The following is a 26,099-nucleotide window of genomic DNA, read 5'->3' as shown; positions in this document are numbered from 1 at the left end:
GTCTCATGATTTGTGCTTGTGTTTGCAAGTACATGTGTTTTTAGGGGAGGGGCAAAGAAGAAGATGTAGCACAGCAGAAGAGGAGAAGATGGCAAGGCTCTGTAGCTATTACGGGTATCCTGCAGAAAATGCTGCTGCCTGATTATCACGACGCTGTCTGAGAGTCTGTCAGTCTGACATATGTAACGCACAACATTTTAAAGTTTACATAACTAAATTAGGATGCTGGATCCATTTCCACTTTTTTTAGGCATCCTTTTAGTGTGAAATGATAAAAAATTAATCAAGAATGTTTCACTGACTAGATTTATGCTAAATATGAACGCAGACAGCTATATTTAACCTATTTTCTGTTGCTGGATGTGATTTCTCTCTCTCTCATCCTCTTAAGTGAAAGCGTTCAGAGGAAACCGGGGAAGCAGGGGCCACCCGGGCTAAAAGAGGGCTGTGTCACAAAGGAGAGGACCTTCTTTAGAACAAGCCTACTCTCACACCAGTCCAGAGGGCTTAGCATCATCCGGCCACTCTCCACTTTTCTCCCCATATGCTGTCACCCATTCATTGTGATGAGAAGCAATTAGAGGAGCTCTAGTGTGCCTTGTTGTCAGCTGAATGGCAATGAGGTCCTGACTTAATGAGCAGAAGCACGATAAAGGGCTTCTTTCAGCTCGGTCTTAAACAGCTTATGTATGGTTGTTCATTGACTGACTGACCGGCAGTGAGGACAAGTACACACCTGTGGAGCGACGCCCAGATGCATATGGAGAGTCGAGTACCAGGGGTGCATAAATAGCTCCATTCTGAACATTGATCTTAATAAAAAGGAAGCAATGGGATTGGCAAATGCAGCACGTACCGATCAGTGTACTTGTTAAATCTGACATTCAATCCACTGTCATTAGTGTACAATACAGTTAATTAATTGCACGAAGCCGTCCATTAGTCGTGGTGTTATACACATGTTACGAAGCTGTGGCGCGACGCATACGTTTTCCTAAATGTTTACTCGTTATTAAAAATGACAGTCATGGTAGTTTCAGTTTGGGGTTTCTTGGTGCATCAGTTGAATATCTGGGTCAACATTCATTTTCCACGAGCTGCTCGTTTGTTATGTATGCTGATAAGTTTTAAATATGCTAAATAAATCAAATAAAAAGCTACATTTTAAAAGCTGATTTCAAGATGGCTTTGCTCTCTACACAGAGCGTTGTTCAGCTGCATCCAACTAAAGCCTGCTGTGTGTTTGGTCAGTGCAAATGGACTATAAGAGGACTAAAAATGGAAACCATAAAACTTCTGGTACCAAGAATCTCCACCCTAATGGCTTATATACATTTGCTCTATCTCTTTAAAACAATTATGGTAATTTAATCATGCAGAGTCAGATACGAGGAAGCCCTAAAGCCTATACCAGTGCTGCCAATTTCAGATGACAGATTAGCCATACAGACCAAAAGGGAATGAATCTGAATCTATTTTAATATTTGAATAATCATTACTGGCACATTTTAAGCACATATGCAGACCTGCAGTAGTTCTAGCCTCTTAGTATGTGAATTTAGTAAAAGACGGGTCAAACGTAAAGACAATTTAATGATGAGTTAATCTCTAGTTTGGGAAACTAATCAATAATTGTCACTGTTTGACTGATTGCACAGAAATAGCTCATCTGTCAGTAATGGAAATAACTGTTAGTCGCAGTTGACTGCAGCACTATAGCCGGGAATAACAGGTGTATTCATATTTACCTGTTTTATATTATAGCTCATTTGTGTCTAAACTGCATTACTGAAAACCTTCTGCTTGATCTTTTATCGATGACTTTAAATACATCAGCATATTTTCTCTGACGGTTGTTGTTAATAACGTGCATAAATACTAACTGGGATAGAAAGCAATCAGCCTAGATTTCCACTCCAAGCTCAATGTATTTATGCAAAGGGAGTCTCTGAAATCTTTTGTGTCTGCACAGCGGGACGGGTCGACACCACTGAAATTCAACATGCGTATTATCTGCGCGCATAACGCACGTTTCATGTTCTGTATTTATAAACATGACACGTGGAGCGGAAAGGGAGGCAGAGCTAAGAGAGAGGAAGACGGTCTAGTCTGGGAGCAGTGTGCTAAATCCTGTTAAATTCGGAGCTGCGCTGGGGACACGCTCTGCTTCCCCCCAGCCTCCCGGCGCTTTAGGGGGGAGAACTGACAGAGGTAGTGGTTGAATGATTTGTGCACAGAGGATGATTTGGCACCAGCGTTTTTTGATGAGCTGTCATTGGCTGAATGCAAATACAAATGGGATTTGATTGGCTGTTAGAGCATTCGGGGGAATGGGGCAGCAGCTATGATACACAGAGCAACACATCCAACTCTCCCCTACCTTTTACACCATGTCAATGAGTTTTCTAAACCCATTACTGTCACTCTCCTCTTGCTGATATGAGTCATGCATGAGTGAAAACCAGATCTCCTTAAATTAACTGTGTAGTTACTCTAGTAGCTTTTTTTTTTTGGCTTATATTGTGTGCATCTATTGTGGCCAATGAGGAGATGGTGACCATGGCAATCTCTCCATCCCCTGTTAGAGCAAGCTCGGTCTTTGTGAATGAGGGGATTCATTGGAGAGAGCTTCCAGATAAATAGCAGCTCTCTGATTTTTATCTTGCATGTCACCCGAGAAAAGTGTTTGCAACCTGGCTGGGGAGACAATTAGAAAGAGGCGCCGGTACCGCAAGGAGACTGGGAATCACAAGCATCCGGGCATGTGATATTTGTCTGTTCTGCTTATATATTACATTTGTTCTCTTTTGGGAGCCTTAAAATAGAAACATTTCTTTTTTCTGTTCTTAAGCGCCGCTCTCCTGATAGTACTGCTTCAGCCAACTTTAATCTGTTGTTATTCACTCTTAGAAAACACACGCAGCTGCCTCATGTGGCTCCCTGCCACGGAAAGGAATTATTTGTCGTTTATCATCCCTCCCTCCGCTGTTAGAGAGCGCCTCGCCGGCACAACTGTCGCGACCTTTGAGCGGCAGGACGTGAACCCTCCGAGGTGTTAGTTTGGATCCCCGGCTGATGTTCTTTCTGTGCACATACATCGAATTTCAACACTCTACGAGTTCTTGTTTGAAAGGGCACATGTAATCATGCCGGTCTATGTGTGGGTTGCCATGGCTACGCAGAGAGGTGGGTGAGGAGCGTCTGATCCGGCCGCCGTGCTGCAGAGTTCTGTCTTCCACTGATATCTGCTCGGGAAGGGGTGGAGGGAGGAAGAAGCGGGGATCTTGGGTTGAGGGGTGGGGGGTTTCCATGCGGAGCATTAATATGAGAGCAGGGCGCTGGCGTGGGGATTCACTGCTGCACATCATTTATGAGTAACACATTCAGGAAGGAGACGCAGCCCTCATCGCTTTTCTTTTTTTTTTGCGTTCAAAAACCTCTGACTTAAAATGTGACTCACAATAAGTTGTGGGGCATTATTAGCTCGTCTTCGTTTCACTGCTGATTGACCCAGTTTCCCCTGAGAGATGGCATTGTGTTTGGGATGGCAAGGATTTTGGGAGAGGGGGGCGGGGGTCATATGCTCAGTTTGACTATAAAAATAAATAAATAAGTCAAATAAATGGAAGATTTGTGTGGTTTTTAAAAGCTGAGACATGCAGTGAAAAGATGAAAGCCTGCATCAGATGTTCCACTGGTGCCTGATACAGATTGAGGACGGGGGAAAAAAGATCAAAAATAACGGTGGCATTCATGCGTCTTGCATCATTGTTGCACTGACTTACTGTCTTCTGCCAGGAAATATTCTCATGCTTTCCTCACATGAACTCTGAACCCTCGGTTGCCTTTTTCTCATGGCATGAAATTGAAATCCCACAGAGGGGTTTTTGTGAGGGTGGCGGGGGTTGTTGTCCCCCACATCCTGAAATTTAATCAGGTCATTTAGGATGAGAGCCACGGGAGAAGCGCTACAGCAGGAATTATCTGGTAACTGATGGCTAAGAATACTAATATGTGAAGAGACACATACTGATAAAAGGAAGACGGTATTTTTATCAGATAAATATCAGGTATACCTTAAAGGATTGTGGAATAGCCCATTTAATTAATATCAAGGCATTCAAAATGATACCATATAATGATTTGATGTAAACAAAAACAACCATATTTAATATTCTGTAAATTAGTATGATGTAAAACTACAATATCTGTGTATACTTAGTTTCCATCTGTGGTTTTCATATCAATCTGAGTCAGGTACATGACAGTCTGCCAGGAAAACCAGTTTTCCAGGATTTCAAGTGTTTCCTGCATCCAAATAGTAGTGCGCTGATCTTCCTTTTTCTTGCTCTGGTCATTGTTAATACATGTAAATCAATTAAATAATCAGACAGCAGCGGATGGGTTTGAAATTCATGAAAATCAGGCCATCTTTTGCTGCCTGCAAAGTCTGTTTACCTGCATGGGGTCGAAGCCCACTCAAACACGTAAAAGTCTTCAAACACAACCCACAAAGCTTTCAGAACAAAATATCTGTCCCTGCCTACAGATTCTGCATATTACATACACCAGAGGTTTTGCCTTTAAGCTGCAGCTAAGCGTGCAAGGAAATTAGTCTTGCAAAAAAGAGGAAATTACAGTAGATAATGAATAGAGATGCCAATATGTTTTAAACCCAGTTTCTGCCTTTCAGAGCTGTAGCAGCATTTGGTCAAACCTAACATGAAACATTAACGGTCTTGGATCCTCGCACCGCTTATGAACTGTGGGTGTTCGCCTATCAGAGGATTTTCCCAAAGAAGGATGACCAAACGGTTGTGTGATTTTGACTGAGTATGGTGAAGAAATACCAGAGCACATCTTTGGCTTTACTTCGGAACAACTTAGCTAAATAATGGGGTTTTTTGGGATTAACTTTGTGAAGTTATAATAATAATGGATTACATTTATATAGCGCTTTTTGAGACCCTCAAAGCGCTTTACAATTCCACTATTCATACACACACACTGGTGGAGGCAAGCTACAGTTGTAGCCACAGCTGCCCTGGGGCAGATTGACAGAAGCGAGGCTGCCATATCACGCCATTGGCCCCTCTGGCCACCACCAGTAGGTGAAGTGTCTTTCCCAAGGACACAACAACCAAGACAGACAGAGCTGGGGATTGAACCGGCAACCTTCCGGTTACAAGATGAGCTTCCCAACCCCCTGAACCAATTTTAACATTCTTGATCAACATAAACATTTATTAATATTGAAACATAATCTCTATATTAATCAATAATGAAAGGAAATGTTGTGTCAGAAATATTTTGGCCATTTTTCCTATGAGGCAAATAGAGAGCACTTGTATTAGTGGAGCTCTTGCATGGCAAATATTTCCATTACATGTAACCCCTCAATTCCCTGTAAAGCAAAAGCAAACAGGCGACAGTGTAAACACAGCTATAAATGTAGATTTCAGTTCCCCGTACATTATCCACACTATTTCGTGGAGACAGAGAGTGAAACAGCACAGAGCCACTGATGAAAGCTGTCACCGACGCTGTCATGTTGTGCCTGACAATATTATGCTGCTCTGCTTCCTATACTGTGCACAGGTGCTTTGGGAAAACTGATGCCTTTATAATAAGTCTTGTTCCTATGGTAACCAAGATGGATATCTCTTTGTGGAGGATCGTCGTATTTGTTTGGTTCACACAGCGGCGACGGTCGACTCTATCTGCCGATGTGACCATTTGCCTGCTGTCAGTTTACAAAGAAAGGACGAGGCGAACGCAAACATTACCCGTGATTCCTTTCGTCTCGTGACCAACTCGTGAAGACGGGGGATCCTCTGACTTTTCATTTCCACACGCCGTTTGACTGCAGCTTCGATGGGCTCGCTTTTCATTAAGCTCTTGAACTGCTGTATCCCACTGACTGAGTAGCAGCGGGGTAGGTAGACATCACAGCTCGTGATGGGTGTGGCGGCCGTGCCGCTCTTAGTGAGCCCGCACTCTTCCCTGTGATGTCCTTCTGGTCTCAGATAAAGGGTGAAACCCTCACGAGAGCTGGTTTGCCTCGGCTGCACAGCAGCTTCACGGCAGCAGTGCCCCTCTTCAATAAATTATGAATTTCTCATTGAGATTCGGAGGGCTAATTAACATGTCAGAACGGACTAGCAGTGTGATATCATGGGATTATCCTTATCCACTCCAGGTGCTGTGGCTGTACCTCTGTTGCTCTCCTGCTGAAATCTTCTTATCAGTTAGAAATTGGTGCAACACATGTGCTGCCCTTCTTTTTCTCCTGTTATTTTCTGCGATACTTGATGGGTAATTAAAACGTAAAAAAGTGCTGAAGGCTGTGCGTTTGGTCAGCGCTGTAGCTCTGCCTGCAGTGAAGTCACTCCCATGATGCAGTTGTCCAACATGTTGTGTATGAGAATGCCTTTCAGCTGCACCTGAGTCTGCCTCCCACGGCACCCTGACTGTAATTGAATTTGGGGTCTCGTGGGTAAATAGAAGAAACGTGTGGGAGGAAGAGTCAGGGTGAATGAAGCAGAGATTGAGGGAGGGACATGAGAGCATGTGTGTGTGTGTGTGAGAGAGAGAGAGCGAGAGAGAGAGAGAAAGATGGAGGGAGGGAACTATTTAAACCAGAAACCCCAGCTGTACTTACGCCCACCGGAGAGCGTCTGCCATGACAGAGCTGCCCTCTCTTACCCCTCGTTATTAAAGTGGAAACTGTTGCATAATCTACTTTGGAGACTAGCAAACCAAAAGTTATCATTTGTCCTGGAGGACCCAAACTTGAAAGTTTTTTTTTTGGGGGGGGGGGGGGTTCTCACTTTTCTTTTATGCGTGATTGGGCTCCTTTGACCTTTAGTCCTGCCGCTCTTGAGCTTTTCGTCCGTCTCTATTGAAAAGCGATGCGCAGAAGTCTGGAGCAAAAAGACTCAGAGCTCCGTGATAACAGAGGATTCATTCCAGGGGACGTCTGCTTTCAGACAACCAGCAGGGGTTGGGATCGGCCTGTTCAGGGAACTTTAGGTCTTCGGAGCACTCCTTCAGAGAACTTGTCATGCCAAGTGTTTGCAGGATAGCCAGTTCAAGTTGCCTTTTGTCAAAGCCAGAATGAAGCTTTCCTGTTTGTGTCCTCGTCAACCACACGAGTCCAATAAGAGAGTCAAGCTGTTTGATAACTTTTAGAGGAGCAGAATTGGGGATATTTTATCTTGTGGTGACGTTTCTCTGGAGACACAGGTCTTGTCGTACTGGGTGACTCACTTGCTTTATTTCATTCGGAGTCATTATGGAGCAATGTTGTCTGGGTGCTCGTTCACATAGGCTCAGTTGACCTCCTTTAGACAGAGAGGCAGCATGGAAGCATTTAGCCTGTTTAGTCAGAGAAATTGCACTTGAATGACCGTAATGTAAGTAGGTGATTACACTCCGCAGTCAGATGTGAACCATGGGGTTTGAATAAGCCCAGCATTTGTGGCGAACAATGCTGAGTAAACAAAGTAGTACGGTAGCGTAATTTCGCAAAAATGATGACCTCTTGCCCTCTTTTCCTGCCTTTTTCCTGGTTATTGAAAATGTTGCATTCCTGCTCTGGTGAAGACGGACAGGAGACAGATTCCATGAAAAAAAGAGCAGAAATCAGAGACTTGGAGCTTGCTAGCCCAACCCAGCATGTGGTGTTCCACCAGAGACGGTCACATCAGTCGATCAAGAACAATCTCAAGCAAAGTGGGCTATTACGGCAGCAAAACGTAGACAGTGAGCAAACAGCTAATATACAGGCAAGTAATAGAAATAGCTGCAGAGAACACAGAATGCACTAATGGAACTACTTTCCATCCCCAAATGTTCATTGTGCTGCAGAGTGGTTCATGAAGTAGTTCCTCCTTTATGTTAAAAGTGGGAGGTGAAGGATGTTTGGTGTCTTTGTGTACTGCCGTACAACGTCAGTAACCTGTCGTTTTTCTTCTACAAACAACCAGAAGTTTCAAATAGCTGACAAAGAAGAAAAGCAACAGCTGATGGCTGATTCAACAGAATCCAGGAATTCTTGCTAAATATCGAGCCTATACTGTGTATACGTCCATTATCTGTGAGGGATTGTTGCCGGTGTTATCACCACTATTGGCTTATAAGCAGAATAGGGTCAGAGCACCTATAGGACTGCGCATTAATCCGTTCCCCACAGTTCAAGAATGAGATATTGTACATTACTGTGCAAAGGTCTTGAAGCACCCTTTATGTTTGCTTCCAAGGAGCCATTTGTTTCCATTTCTTTAATGCAGAAGGCAACACAGTGCATTTGTGTACCAACAAGAAGAGCTGTTGCTTAGTAGTTGCAATAACGCTCAGAAATCCCACATAGACTACTAAAAATGCGAAAAACGGCAGAAGATAATTACGGCTTAAACAGCTGATGACAGCCTGTTTATAGATGTTTTTGGTCAAATGATACAGATTGTTTCCTCGCTGTGCTGGAACCCTTTTCTAAAAGACAGAAGCGATCTGTTTCATGGCCACAGTTGACAAATTGTCTCACTCATGTTGGTGTTTGCGTCGATGCTTTGGAAAAATCATTTCACCGAGTCGGTTGGCTAAGAGAGTGACTCTCGACACATTTTTGAGCCGCCACCAGAGCAGAGTCGCCATGCCACATCCAAGAGGTTACCATGGATATCTTCCGCTCAGTTAAAAAGCGAGGCAGCATTGCGAGACTGAAAACCTCGGTTGCTTTGAGTGCTAATCTCTCTCGGTGAGACAAACCCCAGACCCGCATTTAAACTTCACACACCTACGAGAGATCGCGTTTTAAACCTCTTACTCACAGAAACACTCATGTTAACCCCTCATCCATTGTTTATGAATGGCTAAATTAGTCAGAGTGGGTTGTTTCACTCTCTGAAAACCCTTCAGCTCCGGCACTCTAAAGCATGAGTCCATTGTGCACATTTCCTCGGGCAGATGTTGTAGTGCTCACAATACAGTGTACAGAAATGGTTTTTGGGTGTGCTTGAAAAGCCATGAGCTGGGTGTAACATTTGCACCACCGTATTTTAACTTCCAAAGATCCCTGAAGTGGCCACAGTAATTACAGCATTATTACACAGCAAAATAGCGTAAACCATGCCTCTAAAAGTAGAGCACGCATCACACCATGGAAAGATTGATCTGTCATCATTTTATAATTGCTTACTATTTGCTTAACCGCAAGCCTTCCTTCAGCTGATTTTTTCCCCTCAGATTACAGGAATCACAGTTTTCTTGCCATGGTTCTTGGTCACGCTCCATCTGCCAGTAGAAAAACGGGTATTCTCTAGTCCCGGCGACTCAGCCTGCAGACGCACAGCAACAGCTGCCTTTACTGAGCCTCTGTCTGCTCTTTCATTCATTTGCTGGCTTATTTCTCTGCTCGAGTTTCTCTACCAACACTCTTAAATGTGAGCTTCTACCTCAGGACCAGGACTATATTTGTCATCCTCTGGAGACAGCTACAGGTTCATGCAGAGTGCAGAAGATTTAAACTCTGCTATATTGAAATGTGCAGTGTAATGCAGCTTTGCAAAGTTTATGAAGCCAACACAGGTCTCGCACCAAAATGCTTATTTTTTCCTCAAAAATAAGTACAGCTGTTCACACATTCAGTGTCAGTCCAAACAGAGGAAAAACACAACAAGAGCACACGCAGCGAAATGTCTTTCTGTTTTTTTAAATCCCACCAGTGGTGTCTGTAACTGATTTAGCAGCTGCTGACTTCTTCTGGTATGTTTCCAACATGGTATAATGGAGGCACTCTGAAGGGCCTCCCCAGAGAACAACAAACAATGACATTGTGCACTTTACTTTATGCTGCGCGAATCTGATTTAGATAGCACCGAGTCTTTGAGTTCTTCAGAGAATTCACTTAAACCAGGACGTTCTGTATTGGATGGATTGATACAGATATCCATGGCACGCAAGACAACAAACCAGATCCTGCAAAATCTACTTCTTGATATATAGCCTCAGAGTTTTGTCCATACATGTCATACATTCTGATGATGTTGGTAATGTCCTAGAAGTTGGTTTTAAAGCCTAAATCTCGAAAAAATAAATTTGGCACCAGCATTCATGGCTAAAGTTAGAGCAAAGGGGTGATATTGTTTGACATGCCCAGAGGAGTGGTAGTGGATATACTGGATAAAGGTTGTTGAATATGGACCTGGCAGGCAGGAGCAAGAGAGGAACACCACAGAGAAGATTCATGGATCTAGTGAAGGAGGACATGCAGACGGTTGGCGCAAGGAAGGATAGGATGAAAGGGCGGTAGATGATCTGCCGTGGGAACCCCTAAAGGGAGCAGAGGACAGAAGAAGAATTGATTCCCCCCTCAAGATGAATTATACTGATGGTTGCTCCGGGTCCTGAAGAATCCCTGCGCTGACCTTTTTTTGTTTTCAGATTCTTATATCTTGTGCTAATTAGCAAACGTGAGCGTGTAAGTGCAGTCAACTAAGATGATGAACAGAGCCAACATTATTCCCTCAAAACAGCCGCATGTTCGCATGACCATTATCTGAGTGTTAACAGCATTTGGCTCCAACAACCGCTGTGCCTAAGTACTACCAGCTGCTTTTTTTTGAAGCACCTGTTATTGTCATCTCAAAGCCACATCTTAAGTCAAGAGAAAAAAAAGAGAATACAAGCCAGGCTTAATTGGACTTTTAATCAGATACCTCTGCATTGTGCATTTGTGCTTTGAACACATGTGCTTCGGTAGCCTGGTTATATCACTGGTGCATTTATAAACTGAGGGTGATTCCTCGGTTGTTGACCTTAATCCTCATCCACGGGAAGCGGCAGGTTTGGTCCGAGGCTCTGCTCTCTAGGTCTGTGTGTTCTTAGGTAATCTATATTCTGACAAGGAAATCCCAGCTGACTGGCGGCCAGGAGATAATTAGAGTTTCAGTGTGAATATATTAAAGTGCTTAAATGTGATCTTTGACTTATTGATTTCTTTGGGGAAGGGGGGGGGGCTCTGATTATTTTTGGTGTGTTTTTTCTCAATTATAGATTAATTAACCTGTGTTGTGTTTATCTGATTCCTTTTGACCTATTATATTGTACAAAATTAGACACTTTGCCAGTACAGGTTGTGTAGCAGTGGGTAAAGCATGCAAATTTCAGTTCAGCTGCTGAAGCTCTTTTGTAGCCGCTGAAAGTTTGGGATGTCAGGTCATAGCAGCTGAGAGACACTTACCTGACTGCATCATAGGGCAGAGGGCCTCTGGATTTGCTGCTCTAAGAGCTAAGTAGTTTAGGGCTAATCTTGAGAAGGCCAATTGATTGGCCTCACCACTAAGAGAGCATGTGCTCCTGTCTTTATTTATTGCCGGTGGAGATTATGTGTAAAGGAAGGAGCATGCAGCAGGACAGTATTCCTCAGAGACCTGCCTGCTCCACCCGTGGGAGGAAAAAACATCTCTTAAACACCACACAAGCTCCCGGGTCTCATCTTTCTCACAGTGCAGCCCACTCAGGAAAATCTGTGGTAGTCTGGTGGTGAGGCAGAAAGCTGGTTTCTCAGACTTTGATTCAGTGTGTTGATGCTACACTCCAGGCAGTAGTTGGCTTCAACAGTGCCAAATCATGAACAGAGTGACATGTTCAGGCTGGAAAAAGCTTTTCTTTGGCAGTGTTGCATTTGTTTTTCTACACATTAGGTAGTGTGTTGAATGGGATTCTATTGAATTTGCATGATATAAAATTGATTTGGAAAATCAAAAGAGAAACGGACAGTCATATCTGGCTTTGGCTCATGCAGTATTTTTAGAATCTGAAAGTGCAAACTTCCAACATTTTTGATTATACTCTCATAAAACAAAAGATATTGAAAGATCAGCTGGCTTAAACAGTACCCCACACTGTTTTTTGTGCCAGCCTATACACTGACTGTCCAGTTTGTTAGATACGCCTTACTAGTACCTGGTTGGACCACGTCTTGCCTTGTAAACTTCATTCATTCTTCATGCCAGGTGCTGAAAATATTCCTTAGAGATTTTGGTCCATATTGACATGACGGCATCATATAGTGCCTGCAGATTTCAGCTCCATCATGTGAATCTCCTGTTCCCAAAGATCTTCTGTTGGACTGAGAGCTGATGAACTTATTGTCCTGTTCCAGAAATAAGTTTGAGATGGTGTGCCATCTTGCTGGAAGCAGCCACCAGAGCATGGGTACAGTGTGGTCATAAAGGCATGGTCATGGTCAGCAACAACACTCTGGTAGGCTGTGGCATTTAAAAGTTAGTTCCAAGGGGCTCTGAGTCTGGCAAGACAGTATGGAGATGATTAGGAGAGAGGGCAGTGGACTTTTTAACAACATGGTTTGACACAATCCTGAACAATGAGAGGAGGCCTGATGGATTTTACTGGTATCAATTTTCAAGAAAAAGGGTGATGTGCAGAGCTGTAGTAACACCAGAGGGATAAACTTGATGAGTCATACCATGAAGATATAGGTCTGATTTTTTAAAGCTAGGATAACTTGAGAGTATGACTTCATGGCGAGAAAGAGCACATCAGAAGTTGCGCTGTGTCTTGGTAGAACTAGAGAAAGCGTACGATAGGGTGCCGAGAGAGGAACTGTGGAGTGGCACATAAGTATGTGAGGGTGGTGCAGGACATGTGTGAGGACAGAGAGACAAGGGTGAGGAGTTACAGATCAAAGTGGGGGAAGGATTACGTAAGAAATCTGCTCTGAGCCCATTCTTGTTTGCAGCGTTGATGGACAGGTTGACGCATGATGTTAGGCAGGAGATGGATGGCAGAACTAGAAATGTGTATATCAGTGGAACAGATCAAGTAGTTAGAGAGGCAAGGCTCATGTGTTTGGACATGTGCAGAGGGGGGATAGTTACATACTGGAAGAAGGATGTTGAATAGACAAGAGGAAAAGAAGAAGACGACAGAGAAGATCCATGGATATAGTGAAGGCGGGTTGCTGTGACAGAGGACAATACGAGGGATAGGCAGGGATGGAGACAAGTGATGTCCTGTGACGACCCCTAAATGAAGCAAACAATAGAAGAAGGAAAAGTTGCCTTCTTATCAACTTGAAGCAGTCTGGCTATTCTTGTCTGAACTCTAATATCAACAAGACTTTGTCTTCCAGAGAACTGCTGCTCACCGGAAATCTTCTCTTTTTCGGGCGGAAATCTTCTCTTTTTTGGGCCATTCTCTGTAAACCCTAGAGATGGTTGTGCAGCAGTTTCTAAAATACTCAGATCAGAGTTGCTGTTTTGTGATTGGCGTATTAGATATTTGCGTAAATGAGCAGTTGAATAGGCCTAAGTGGCCAGTGAATGTATTTCAACTACCGTATTATTCACACAATAAGGCGCACTTAAGATCCTTTAATTTTACAGCACCTGGTATTCCCAGCTAGTCTCCCATCCAAGTACTAACCAAGCCCAACCCTGCTTAGCTTACGAGATCAGACGAGAGCGGGAGTGCTCAGGGTGGTATGGCCGAAAGCTAAAGGGTGGCTGTAGCTCAGGAGGTAGAGTAGGTCACCTACTGATCGGAAGGTTAGTGGTTCGATCCCTGGCTCCTCCAGTCTGCGTGTCAAGTATCCTTGGGCAAGATACTAACCCCAAGTTGCTCTCCGATGCATCCATCGGAGTATGAATGTGTGTGAATCTAGTTAGAAAGCACTAAGTGTAGAGACAGTGCTTGGGTGAATGTGGCATGTTGTATACAGCGCTTTGAGTACCCCCGGACAGTAGAAAAGCGCTATATAAGAATCATTCCATTTACCACTTAATTTTCTCAAAAATCAACAGTGCGCTTTATGTATGAATTCTGGTTGTGCTTACTGACCTCGAACCGATTTTATGTGGTACACAGCGCTCAAAAATCTGTCAAAAAATGTTTTACTGCGACTTTGGTAAGTTACTTAGCCGCACCACTTGATGGATTGTCGGAGCATTACGGCTACCGTAGTCAGGAGCCTCGCGGAGTAATCTGGGTCCAAAACTCCATCTTCAGGTCCCAAAGTCAAACGAACACTGCGGCATCACTGAGAGTTAAAAACTGTCTAAATTCTTTAATCTTTAATAAAATGATCAACATTGCTGCTTTAACAGGTGTAAAAATTAAGTTTAACATGCAGGCATCCATGAAAACAGAATTTATGAAATTTAACCGAGTTAGAAGTTAGCAGGGAGTTAGCGCGCTAGTTTCCATCTAAATATAATATACCATGTTTTGACTGAGAGATTTCTGAATAAATTAAAATGTACAGCTCTGCTATCACTTTCAACATAAATGAAGACAGAAAACTAAACAGCAGTGATGTTTGTAGGGTTACTGAAGTTGGGCTAGCTGGTATATAATGATGTGCTACGCGATCGCTAGCAACACAGCTATGTTAGCATAACATAAACACAGTGAAGCTGGAGGATGAACGCTAACTTTTTTCCACTCAATAAAAGTTAACGTGAGGGTTCCCGATGGTTAGGGACAAATGCAATCGCATGGTAGGATGCTGTAAACAGACCAAACTTCAGTCAGGAGAACAACTGAGATAATCTATCCACAACATGGGAATAGAGCAGCTGGGAGAGAATTCAACATTAATGAATCAATGGTACGGAAGTGGAAGCAAGAAGAATGAGTTGAGTAAAGTTTGACTCATCTGACTGTTTTGTTTCGCTTCATGCGCCTTATAGTCCAAAAAATACGGTATATATACATTTATATAGAAAGTAAGGGGAGACTCCTCTAATGGCAATGAGGTCTAATTAAGTAGGAAAATGACACTATGGCTCACTTGATCCATAATCTCATAAAATCTTCCTGATGAGTTTCTGTACTTACTTGCTAGTTTCAGGGTTTATGTTATACACCTTAAAGGCTCATTTGGTAAACTGCGGCCCCATTTAGAGTAAAATAGGCAAAAAAAAGAAGTTGAGGCATTCAGACACGCAGTCAGACCCACTCCACTACAGAGGCTAGAATGCCAAACTCAAGGACTGCATTAGTCAAGCAGACATCACAGTGATTATATAGATCACTACGTCTGCTCCAATATTAGCTTCTGTTAGCAAGCTGCTGTTTATGCATGCAGCATGGCACATTTGCTTACAGTTAATTAGCATACTTTGGATATTAATTTTTCCAGAGTGCGTCCCATCTTTTTAGCATCTGATGGATTTGTGCAGGTTGGAAGCTCGGTAAAGTATACCTGGCCCGTCTCAGAGCCGTGGGAGCCAGTGCCCAGATTGCTAAATCAACAGCTGTTTGTTCTGCTGTTCTGATATTAATTTTCGATTTTGCATGTTGTCTTACAGTCCCAGCAGTGCTCAGAGTTAAATTAGGAAAATAAATATTCCAAAAATATTGAAACAGTGTGTTTAGAGACAAACATCCAACATGCTCAACTGCAGATGTGCTTTGAAAATTCTGAGCCGAGGGGAAGCGTCACACGCTGTGGGGATATAAATGATCCTGGCATGTAGTGGCCGAGTTTACTCGAACTAGGTGCATGAAATTGGACTGTAGCCCTGATTTAGTTATGTTTGTTCCTGGCACACTGTGACAGATTGTGGCTTGTAGTTTTTCCAGTTTGTTATGCAGAGCACTGATGAGGGTTTAATGGGGGATTTTTTTTCTTGGTTTCGTGCCTCGTGTGCTGATATTTTATCTGTTACAGATTAATTTAGACCATTATTACATCGCTCGGTCTCCAAAGCATCACAGGTAATCACATTTAACTTCAGCCCGATATACTGCTGGAGCTGGTGTTACCATAAACCTAATAATTCACTTGATAATGTCTTTTGCTCAGCTCTCTGGTGTATTCTGTAATAAGACCATCAGACGTAAAGGTCAGGCAAGGCATGGCTGGTGCTAAACCATTAAGAATTACCTCTTTGACATGTTTTTGTATTGAGATTATATATATATATATATATATATATATATATATATATATATATATATGAAAGGATTGCCTTTTTCACTTTCTCCCTATTGGCCTGACCTTGTGGGAGTTATCTCTCACAGTTACAGTTAATTAAGCTCCTAATTAACCTATTGATTGCCTGCGCACACGTACAGAGCTCCACAGTACTCACAGCTACGCGAGAGAACACACGGTCTCTTAATTCTGCAGGTGGTGATAATTACCTTTGCAGGAAAACTGTATTTACAGCTGTAGTTACACAATTTGCTTTTAAATCTGCAGGTAATGGCTGTTTTTTTGCATATCTTATGCATGCAAGCCTTTAGAATCTGGTGAGTCGACATCTGATAATCTGGAAAAAAAATATCTTGACCTCAAAACGCTGGATGGAGACTGAATTTCTGTATTTTATTTTATTTATTTGGCAGCAAATGTATTTTGGGCTCATTCTTTTTTTTCCTTTTTTTGTATTTCTTATGGTAATGCGGTGACACAAAACGAATTCTGTTCTTCAGTCTGCCTTTATCGAGCTTAGCTCAATGTGGAGTTTCTGCCTAAATGTGAAGTGACGCATCCTCCCTCTGAGTGACAGTAATCCCCAGCTCTGAAGAGAGGTGCTGGTGGAGAATACCCAGCATGGGTTCAGAATTTGAGGCACTCTGAAAGAGATTTGGACAGATGAAGAAGAAAAAAAGAGGCCAATCTTTTTGGTAATTCCAGCTGCCTTAAAACCCGCTCTTGCCCTCTTGCATATTTTAATTATGCTCAGTGTTAGGTTAAGGCCTGATAGGACTTTGCGTTGTGTTGGCTCAGTGTGGGTTTAACGTAGCACCGTAGCTTTATCTTTGCAAAGCATGCTGGCATGTTTGGTTGAGTTTCTGCTGCTGCTTGTTTACCGTCTCCACTAACGATGCAAACCCGCAACTGTGCTAATTTGTGGTGCAGCGACTGACAGTGGGAGGTCTTTGCGCAGATGCACAGATATTCAGCAGCGCAATGGCCACAAGAGGACACTTAATTGTACTTTATGCAAAATCAATATGGTTCTTGCAGCCCTGACTCCTGGGAGGCTAGGCGGGCAATGTAATGAGTGGGGTGGGGGGTTCCAAGAGAGAAGCAGGAGGGGGTGTTTTCTACCTCTGTGTCAGTCTCAGGATCCAGACGTTATTTTCATGGTTGTCCTCTGTGGGGGGGGGGCTTGATGGTTAAATCATTTACCTGCTGATTATTTCCTAAAAGGACAATAATACTTTTAGATGTCGTGATAAGTGTTTCGCGTCTCAATATATGCCTCGTCACATATCTGTATGTGCTCCGGGAGCACGCCAGTAATTTGACGGGATTATCAGCGGGTTCGTCTCCCTCCTTTTATCCCTTTGTCATATCCCTGCTGTAGTCAAGTCACCCTGAGAACCTCTGCGGAGCATGACCTGAATCTGAATGAGCTTTAGCTGCTCCTGACTACTCTGTCCTGCCCTCATTCCCCCCCTCGGGCACCACAGCACAGATGCAAAGACGCCCACATGTGCAGGACAGTACTTTGAATAGTTGGCTTTAATGCGACAGAACCCATGGGAGTATGGGATGGTTAGTTAGCGGTTTCAAGAGGGATTCAGGCTGGGATGCATGTGCCTGCTACTGTAAACACTTGTGTAATCTCAGCCCTGCCTACAGCAGCTTTATCACAAGAGACGTGGTTCACTTAAGACTCGTTCCTGGGGTTTTCCACTTCTACCACAGTGACAAGTATGATGCAAAGGTTTTGGCTGGCAAAGTCAATCAAACGTTAGTTTGATATCACTTAAAAATAAATAAATAACCACTTTTATAATAGTGCTAAGCCTGTTTGGGACCTTATCAGGTAAGCGCTGCAGATATTTAGAATCTGAGAATTGACCTTTTACCACTTGCTTATTCCTTTCTTTGAATGACACACATCTCTTTCATCCGTGACCTCAGTCGGCTTCCTGTGACGTTGCTGAATGTCACGGCTGAAAACCTCCTGCTGGCAGAGTCTTACTCTACATTCTGTCAAGGTTTAACTGAACCAGCAGGCACAAGTTTACCAGCAGGGTCCACGACACAGGAAAAGACAAAGAATAAACTCTTATGTCCCTCTTCAGTCATGTCTAACCCCTTTGCTTTAATGCCAGCATCAACTCCTCCCATGCACCAACCAGTATATTCAACCAGACACGATTCCCTTTGTTTTTTCTGTCCATCTGGAGCCTCGAGGCACTGGCAGTCTGTTTGCCATCTACGGCACCCACCCCCATTACCCCACGCAACCTCAGGTTTGTCCAGCATCGCCTGGCCTAGCTTTTTGTGGGTGAAGTGGGCCATACGAATATCTCCTGCAGGGGAATAGTAGAGGGAACACAGAGCTGCTTTACACCTGACCTTTATCTCTTTTTGCTGACAGGAGCTTACTAACAAAGGGTGCTGGGGTGGAGTGGGGGGAGTGTTTGGTCTACCCTGAAGTGGAAACCCAGGCAGACATTGCTGTCATCTTTATTTAGCTGCATTTTGTCAGTCGGAGCATGCAGAGGGCAATGCAGCGGCGTAGCCGTACTCGCACTCACACACATGTAAACAGTTGTAGCCTCCTATGAGTCTATGTTTAAACCTGATGAACCCAGACAGAGTCTCCCGGCACGTCTTGTCTGGTCTGAGATCGCTGATTCAGAAAGCGTCGCCTCATGCTGCAATTGACGGCTCCTATGTAAACTATAAACCTTTTTTTTTATAGATAGAGGCCATGAAAAAGAAGATTGGTGACATTTTCTTGGCATTCCAGATGATGAAAGAAATGTCAGGCCCTGATGATGATGTTTCCTAAGACTGTAACCTTTCAGCTGAAAGCGGAGGCTGCACGACATGTATGTAGAGGTTTGAGTCAGCTGCACTGTCAGAGGGAAGAAGTCGCAGTTTCTTTTTTGTCTGATTGTTGTACACTTTAGGGTTGGCCTTTCAACTTTATTGGTTGTTGTGCAGTCTTCTTAGAGGCTACTTTGATGCCTAGATTTTTAACCCCTTAACACCTAGTGTATTTTATTTGATACAGCTTGTGTGATTTTTTGAGACTTCTAAATCATCAGTAATCATCAAATATATTTATATATACATTTCTGGCAATTATTTCATTGTTTAGGTTTTAAAGAGTTAAATGTGCTGTTTGCCATCTGGATGAACAGAGGATATAAAAACAGACAGTTTTGCTGTAATTAATGGTTCAGTGAATTGACACAGTAAATTATCTTGTGTCTTTACAGCTTCAGTGACCTAAATTAAATTAAATGAACAGGTCACTCTGTAGTGCTGATTACCCGTCTACATTGTTTTGGTGTGCGTTGCCCAGTTTTTGAGATATCAACTGTGGAAATCAGTGACTTTCCTTGAATCTAATGGAACATGATCGCACTTGCCTTGTGCTGCTTCAGATGCCAAAAAATGCACATAAACAGAATTCGTGCATTAAAGTGCTCACAACAGGGTTTGAGGATTTTTGAGTAACCAGGTCATGATTTCTAGAAGGAGACATTGCTGCTGACTTTTTCACATGATTGTTTTTGGAGCTTGGAGCACCTCAAGGGAAGTGCCATCGGGTCCCATTATTTTCAACAGGGGATAATATTGTCTAAAGCTGATATCTTCAAATATGGGCATCTCACTCCAAAACAACCTGGATCGTTAAGTTAACTGTCCCTTTAAATCAGATGTTGCTTAATCCAGACTTTCAGACCAGGCCATCAAGTCAATATTTCAGTTCAAAGTTTTATTCATAAAACACAAATTCATAACAGTTGCCTCAGAGCACTTGATATTGTAGGCTACAGACCCAACAATATTGGAAAGAAAACCAAAGAGTTGTCAAGAAATTATTCCCAGAGAACATTAATATCTGTGTTTTCTTCAAGACCCATCATAGTACTGACTAGTGCCAGCAAATGTAAGCTCTGGAAATGCTAAAAATAGCTAATTTCATGTAGCTTCTGGAAGCGTTGGCATGTATCAACACATTTAGGATTTACCCACATATATGTGCTTGACAATATGTGGCAGCTATGGCACGTATTACCAACGTGCAGGCACCCATTCAGAAATAAAGAAAAACTGGATTTCATTCCCACTTCGGTTGCAAGCTTTTATGCTGCCATGGTTTAATGGTACACTTGAACAGAGCCTTCATTTATTTTATTTGTGATACTTGAACTTTTCCTGTACAGAAAGGTCAGAATCTCTGCTGTGAATAGATCAGAAATGATTTGGTTTCAGTAAAATGTGAAATGGTACATTTTCTCAGCTGATACATTTGATGTTTTCCATGTTCTATTGTAAATTCGGGGATTTGCAAATCACTGAATTCTGGGGTTTGATTTTTTTTGTATTATCCCAACTTTTTGGGAATTGGAATTGTAAATCCATGTGCATTATTATGGGAATTGTTCCCCCCTTACAGCTACAATAGCTTCCCCTCTTTTTGGGAAGACTTTCTACAAGCTTTTGAAGCTTGTCTGCGGCAATTTGTGCCCATTTAATAGCATTTCTAAGGTCAGACGCTGATGTTGGATGAGAGGGCCTGGCTGGCAATCTCCTTTCTAGTTTATCTCAAAGGTGTTCGGTGGGGTTGAGGTTAGGGCTCTGTGTGGTACAGTTAAGTTGTTCCATACCAAAATCATCCATCCAGTCTTTGGACTGAGCTTTGTGCGGTGGGGCACAGTCCCGCTGGAACAGAAAAAGCCTCCCGCAAAAGCTGAAAGGATAGAACTATAAAAAATGTCTCTGTGAGCTAAAACGTTAACATTTCCCTTCACTGGAACTAGAAAACAACCCCATAGCATTATCCTTCCTCCACCAACCTTTACAGCAGGCACCGTGCATTCATGCAGGCAGTGTTTCCTGCTATTCACTAAACCCAGACTAAACTCAGTCTGGTGTCCAGACTGCCAGATAGAGAAACGAGATGAGATTTATCACTGCAGCACGTTTCCATTCCTCCACAGTCCAGCGGTGGCATGCTTTACATCTCTCAAGCCAACGCTAGGCTTGCAAGGAGATGCTGCTGCCATGGCAACCCATACAATGAAGCTCCCAGTGCTGATGTTAAAGTCAGAGGACTTTGAAAATCTGCAGTTATTGAGTCAGCAGAGCACTGGTGACTTTTGCGCTCCGTTACTGTACCTATTGTGTCACTTCATGGCTGAATTGCTGTGGTTCGTGAATGCTTTGACTTTGCAATATTACCACTTGCTATACAGCTCATTGTGGATTGTCTGGAAGGGAAGAAATTTCACCATAAACTTGTTGCAGCTGTGCTATAACAGCCCATTCCTCAGAAATGTTTGTAGAGACAGACAGCATGAATACGTGCTTGATTTCATTCATAAGCGACAATGGGATTGAATGAAACACCTGAATAGAATGACTAAGAGGTGTGGCTCAGTATGTAGTCCATATAGTGTACGTTGATCTCATGGTCTTATTGCCTTTGTGGCTGAATAAGAGAAAGTCCCTGCCTACAGGTTCCCCAATGAAAAAAATGGAGTCAGTTGTAGTAATCTAGTAACACCTGTACTGTCCAAACATGTGCGTCTTTCTTCGTAAACAGCTGGTTCAGACTTTATTGGGTAAATTTAACTAAAACTACTCCAATTCAGTACTGTATATCCCTTCTGAAACAGAATAATCGGGTTATATCCTGCTAGGATTGATTAAATGTCTATTGTATTGAGGTATATTAGTAATAGATAGGTGTACCTAATAAAATGGCAACTAAGAGGGTTCGGTTTTGTAAGACAAGTTGCTCTGATGCCAGGTTTCATTATTACGTAGCTGCAATTAGGCTTTTAGAGACTCTAAAGTGAGTACTGTGTTACTAAGTGTCCTCCAAGTGCCTGCGCCAGTACAGCTGTCATCTTTGGGTCTTGTGCATCATTAACAGCGGCCTTATTATTGTGCCGGCTGCAGCGGTGTCAAATGGCAGCGCCGTAACTCCAGTCTGCAACAGCTGCATTTAATCAAGCACTGTCAAGCTTTAATCAGCCTCGGCCTTACCCATCTCTGCTTGGCTCGTGGTCATTTCTGCCCCGACAGCAGATTTATAAGGCTGGATATGTGAGACAGAAACACTCTTGAGCCTCAACACTGCGTCTGCAGCGGTTTGTCCGCCGTACGTTTTCCTGGAGCCACATTTTTTCAGAAAACATGAGACATAGAAGTCATTCAGGAGTTCGTTTGCCTCAGTTAGGGTGGGATATTTACGTGTGAGAAGGGCTTAAGCTCTTTCCCTCTAGCCTGCTTGTCACCATATGGAAACAACTGGTTTCCATATGGTGACAGAGGACACCCTCTGCGCTGCCTGATGAGAGACAGTAGTGCTGTGAAGGAAGGACAGACGCACGAGGGGGGGGGGGCGCGGGAGTGGCTGATGTTGTGAGTGGGCGCTTGTTTGGGAAAGACTGGATTTTTTGGTGAAAGTGTAAACCCTTCCACTAAGCTGGCTAAGCTTATGTTTTTATTCTTTGAGCAACAACAGGAGCGCAGACTGTATCATTCTTTGCCTGTGAAACACCAGACACATTTAAAGGCGGGCGAGACCCTTTAATACAGTTCAGCTGCATGAAGGGGAATTCATGTGACGCCTCTCACTCTTCCTTTTATGTAAAAGCACAGGAGAAACTGCTTCCTTGAAACCCACTCGGAGACATCCCTGGATCATTATCCAAACCAAAGGGAACTGCTACTACAAACACTCATATGCTATAGCTGGGACACGCTCCGCTCTGCTGCAAAGCAGTCACGAGGAAGCAGCCAGGCAGAAATTCTCCTGCTGTGTGTGTGCCTGACAGAGCTCTGTCTTCTCAGGGTGCCTGCAACAAAAGTGTTTCAGTGGAAATCCCTGACTTTTACTTGACCTTACATGGGAAAGTTTCTCTCTCCAAAGATGTGGTGGATTTCTGAGGCTTGTGTGTTGTCACATCGCCAGGCAGTACATGGGTTGCTCGGTCTTTCTTCAAAGTGTTTGCGTGTGCTGCGAGCGAGGACGGAGGTGGTCGGGGAGGGTCTTTATCCCGTCCTGATACTGTATCAACCTCAAAGGCTGCCGGGCCGTCATCAGTGACAGCAGTGACACTGAAAACACAGATCAAAGACGGGATCTGCCTCCCCCTCTGGCTCCAGCAGGGAGGAAGGGGTTTTGTGACCAATCGAGCCCGTGAAAGCAAGAATAGAAGGACGAAGGCTGGCAGAGGAATTTAGTCAAAAAAATGATTATCTACTTGGGTAACATTCACTCGCATGGGGTTTGACAGGTCAACAAAGCCGGGCTCTTTTGCGCCTGAGTGCTCTTTTGTGTCGTTCGGCCCAGAAGTTTAGCTGGCTTTATGTATGTAACCATATAAAATACCAGAGTCTCCTTTGACTTCAATGCTGAGGACAAAAGCTGACTTTAAAACAGAAATAGTTACTGTTGCAGTGTTATATTAACTATAGCTCTTTGTCTTTTCCTTTTGTTCACAGCAAAAAGCCTCAGGCAAGGTGCTGTTTGACCTCGTGTGCTCCCACATGAATCTCATTGAGGGTGACTACTTTGGCTTGGAGTTTCAGAACCAACAAAAGATGATGGTGAGTAAATGAGAGCACAGAGGAACCTCTGTCAAGCATACCTAACGTTGCTTTCCCTAAAATCAGATCTGTTTTGACTGTCTTCTCTCTTTCACAGGTTTGGTTGGACCATATCAAACCCATTATCAAGCAGCTCAGGCGTAAGTGCTTTAAAATACTGAACCCTATTCTTTGAAGAAATCTCTCTCAGTGGACGTTTCTTTGCTTGTCTGGAGAAAACCTGTAAGCGAGCGAGAAGCATATCTCGCTTCAAAGAGCTGCTGTTGTGTGTATTTGATGCAGTCCAATAGCAGATCTCTTTGTTGTGTTACGCAGGGCCGAAACACACAATCCTGAGGTTTTCTGTGAAGTTTTTTCCCCCGGACCACGCCCAGCTACTGGAGGAGCTGACGAGGTGAGCTCCTCTCTGTGTGACATAACTTATCTTCGTTCCAACAGCATGCTTATCTTCCGCTTGGCAATGAAACGTGCACTTGTATACAATGTGTCAGTGTAAATCAGTGTCACTTATTTCCACTGTGACTGAAAACAATTGTGGAAACATGAAACGTGCTGCGGTTCCCACAAGATTTATGCCCCGCCAAGCTACGCTGTTCACATGTCGGGGCTGCCATGTTTCTGATTTAGCTCTTGGGAGATTAGCGTGGAGCTAATGGTTTCCTGGTTTCTCCTTTCTTGTTCTGGACTTTATATACGTATAAATCCTGGTTATTTGTCATAATTATTCATTGATTTGAAAATGCAAAAGACATCGAAAACATTTTTTGGCAAACTCGGCAGCTGAAGGACGGAGGTGGATGTAAACTGCTTGACTAGTTGGCGTTCTCAAAAAACCAAAGAAATTATTATGCCTCTTATCAGGACTATATTTGTTTCTGTGCTGGACTGCAGCCAGGAGGTGCAATGTGTTCAGGAAATGTCCCAAAAACTAACTTTACTTCTTATAGATTTCTGAATTTAAACTGCACACTTGTTCCAGCTGACTGTGGTTCAAAGAAAGGCAAAGGATGCTTTTCATTTAGTTAGAATTTGCAATAATCCTCTTGGCTCCCATGTTTGAGTTTAGCAGTAGACTTCAATCTGAGCGGATCCAGAATTTAGGTGGTAGAAAACAACAAACTCCTGCTCCTCCTTTTGTATAATGTGAATGCTGTTTGTGTTTGGCCCAGGTACCTGTTTGCCCTCCAGATCAAACAGGACCTTTACTGTGGACGTCTGACTTGCAACGACACCAGTGCCGCTCTGATGGTCTCCTACATTATACAATGTAAGGAACGCCGGAGCTGTTTTTCTCGTTTAGCTCAGGGGAACAAAGCACACACATAGATGAAAGGCAGTCATGGTAAAAAACAAAAGTACACCGCAAAGTACAGGGTCAGTCTAAGATTTTACATGAAAGGACATCATAAAAAAGAATCTAGTCCTCACCAGCTGTTAAAATTAGGTAAATACAAGCTCAGATAAACAAATACAGATGAAATATTATTATTATGTAGTTATTTATTTGACAAAAATGAAAATAAAATGTAAAAGCAATGTCTGAAAAACTAGGTAGACAGTGATATAGCCTCACATTTGTCTCTAGAATACTTCGAGGAGTTCCCAAATCATCACCATCAGCAACAATCGCTTCACTAAAATCACTGATGTCTTTCATTCTTGGCATTGTGTGAATAAACAATGGCTCCAGACCAGCAAGCTGCCTAAAGCAGTGCTTTTATAGAGGTGCTCGCACTCGCTGATGATCAGTTAATCAAGTGCATTTGATTATCAGCACCCAGCGGCTACTTAGCCTCATATTTCCTGCAGAAGCAGTGAGGGTTTTTCACACACTGCTTTTTAATTTTTGATGACTATTTTTTGTTAAATTAATAATTATAGGGTGTAAGATGTCATGTGTTGTTGTTCATCAGAGGATGTGTTTACCTAATTTTAAGAGCAGCTAAGAGACGGATTATTTTTATTATATCCTGATACGGAAAACATTCCATCTAAAGAGGCTGTGCTTTCTTTTAACCATGACTGTAACAGTGCACACTGCACACTACTGCAAATTGATTATCTGTGTATTACAGTGGGTACTTTTTAGTTAGATGGTGCCATGCCAGGAAATGCTGAGCATTTTCATTGCCGCAGTCTGTCACACGATAGTGATCAAAGTTTTTTGTATCAATAAAACACTAAAATAGGAAATACCTTTAATTCCTCCAGAAAAGCCACGCTCTGAAGCGCTTTTACAAGCACCCTACAGTGACTTTCTTTTCTATTATTCTCATTATTATCAATTCTTATTTATTTTATTCTTATTTTGTATAACATGAGCTTTTTTTCCCCCCTTCCTTTCTTGTCTCCCTTAAGCTGAGATTGGGGACTTTGAGGAGAGCCAGTGCCGGTCACACCTCCTCAACAACAACTACATCCCAGATCAAATGCCCCTCATTGACAAAATCATGGAGTTTCACTCAAAGAATATGTGAGTAGAGATCTTGATTCAAGGCTGCACGGTGGTTTTAAAATAAGGCAGTTG

General features: G+C 43.0%; 1 protein-coding gene and 1 pseudogene across 3 annotated transcripts in view; one reads left to right on the top strand and one right to left on the bottom strand.

Annotated features, from left to right (window-relative positions):
• The window catches only part of LOC116322975 (FERM, ARHGEF and pleckstrin domain-containing protein 1-like), a 60,950-nt gene that overhangs the window by 10,266 nt on the left and 24,585 nt on the right, over positions 1-26,099 (top strand). For all 3 annotated transcript variants that reach the window (XM_039600243.1, XM_039600242.1, XM_031743226.2), the window contains exons 3-7: positions 23,468-23,572; positions 23,670-23,712; positions 23,888-23,966; positions 24,742-24,839; positions 25,931-26,045. In XM_039600243.1, the coding sequence (XP_039456177.1) occupies positions 23,468-23,572; positions 23,670-23,712; positions 23,888-23,966; positions 24,742-24,839; positions 25,931-26,045 (440 nt within the window). The remainder of the gene's footprint in view (positions 1-23,467; positions 23,573-23,669; positions 23,713-23,887; positions 23,967-24,741; positions 24,840-25,930; positions 26,046-26,099) is intronic.
• Positions 13,401-13,519, bottom strand: LOC116323072 (annotated as a pseudogene).

Source organism: Oreochromis aureus, linkage group 16, assembly GCF_013358895.1.
Source record: "Oreochromis aureus strain Israel breed Guangdong linkage group 16, ZZ_aureus, whole genome shotgun sequence".
Lineage (NCBI taxonomy): Eukaryota > Metazoa > Chordata > Actinopteri > Cichliformes > Cichlidae > Oreochromis > Oreochromis aureus.
Note: the sequence above shows the minus strand (reverse complement) of the source record. Positions and strands in the feature narration are given on the sequence as shown.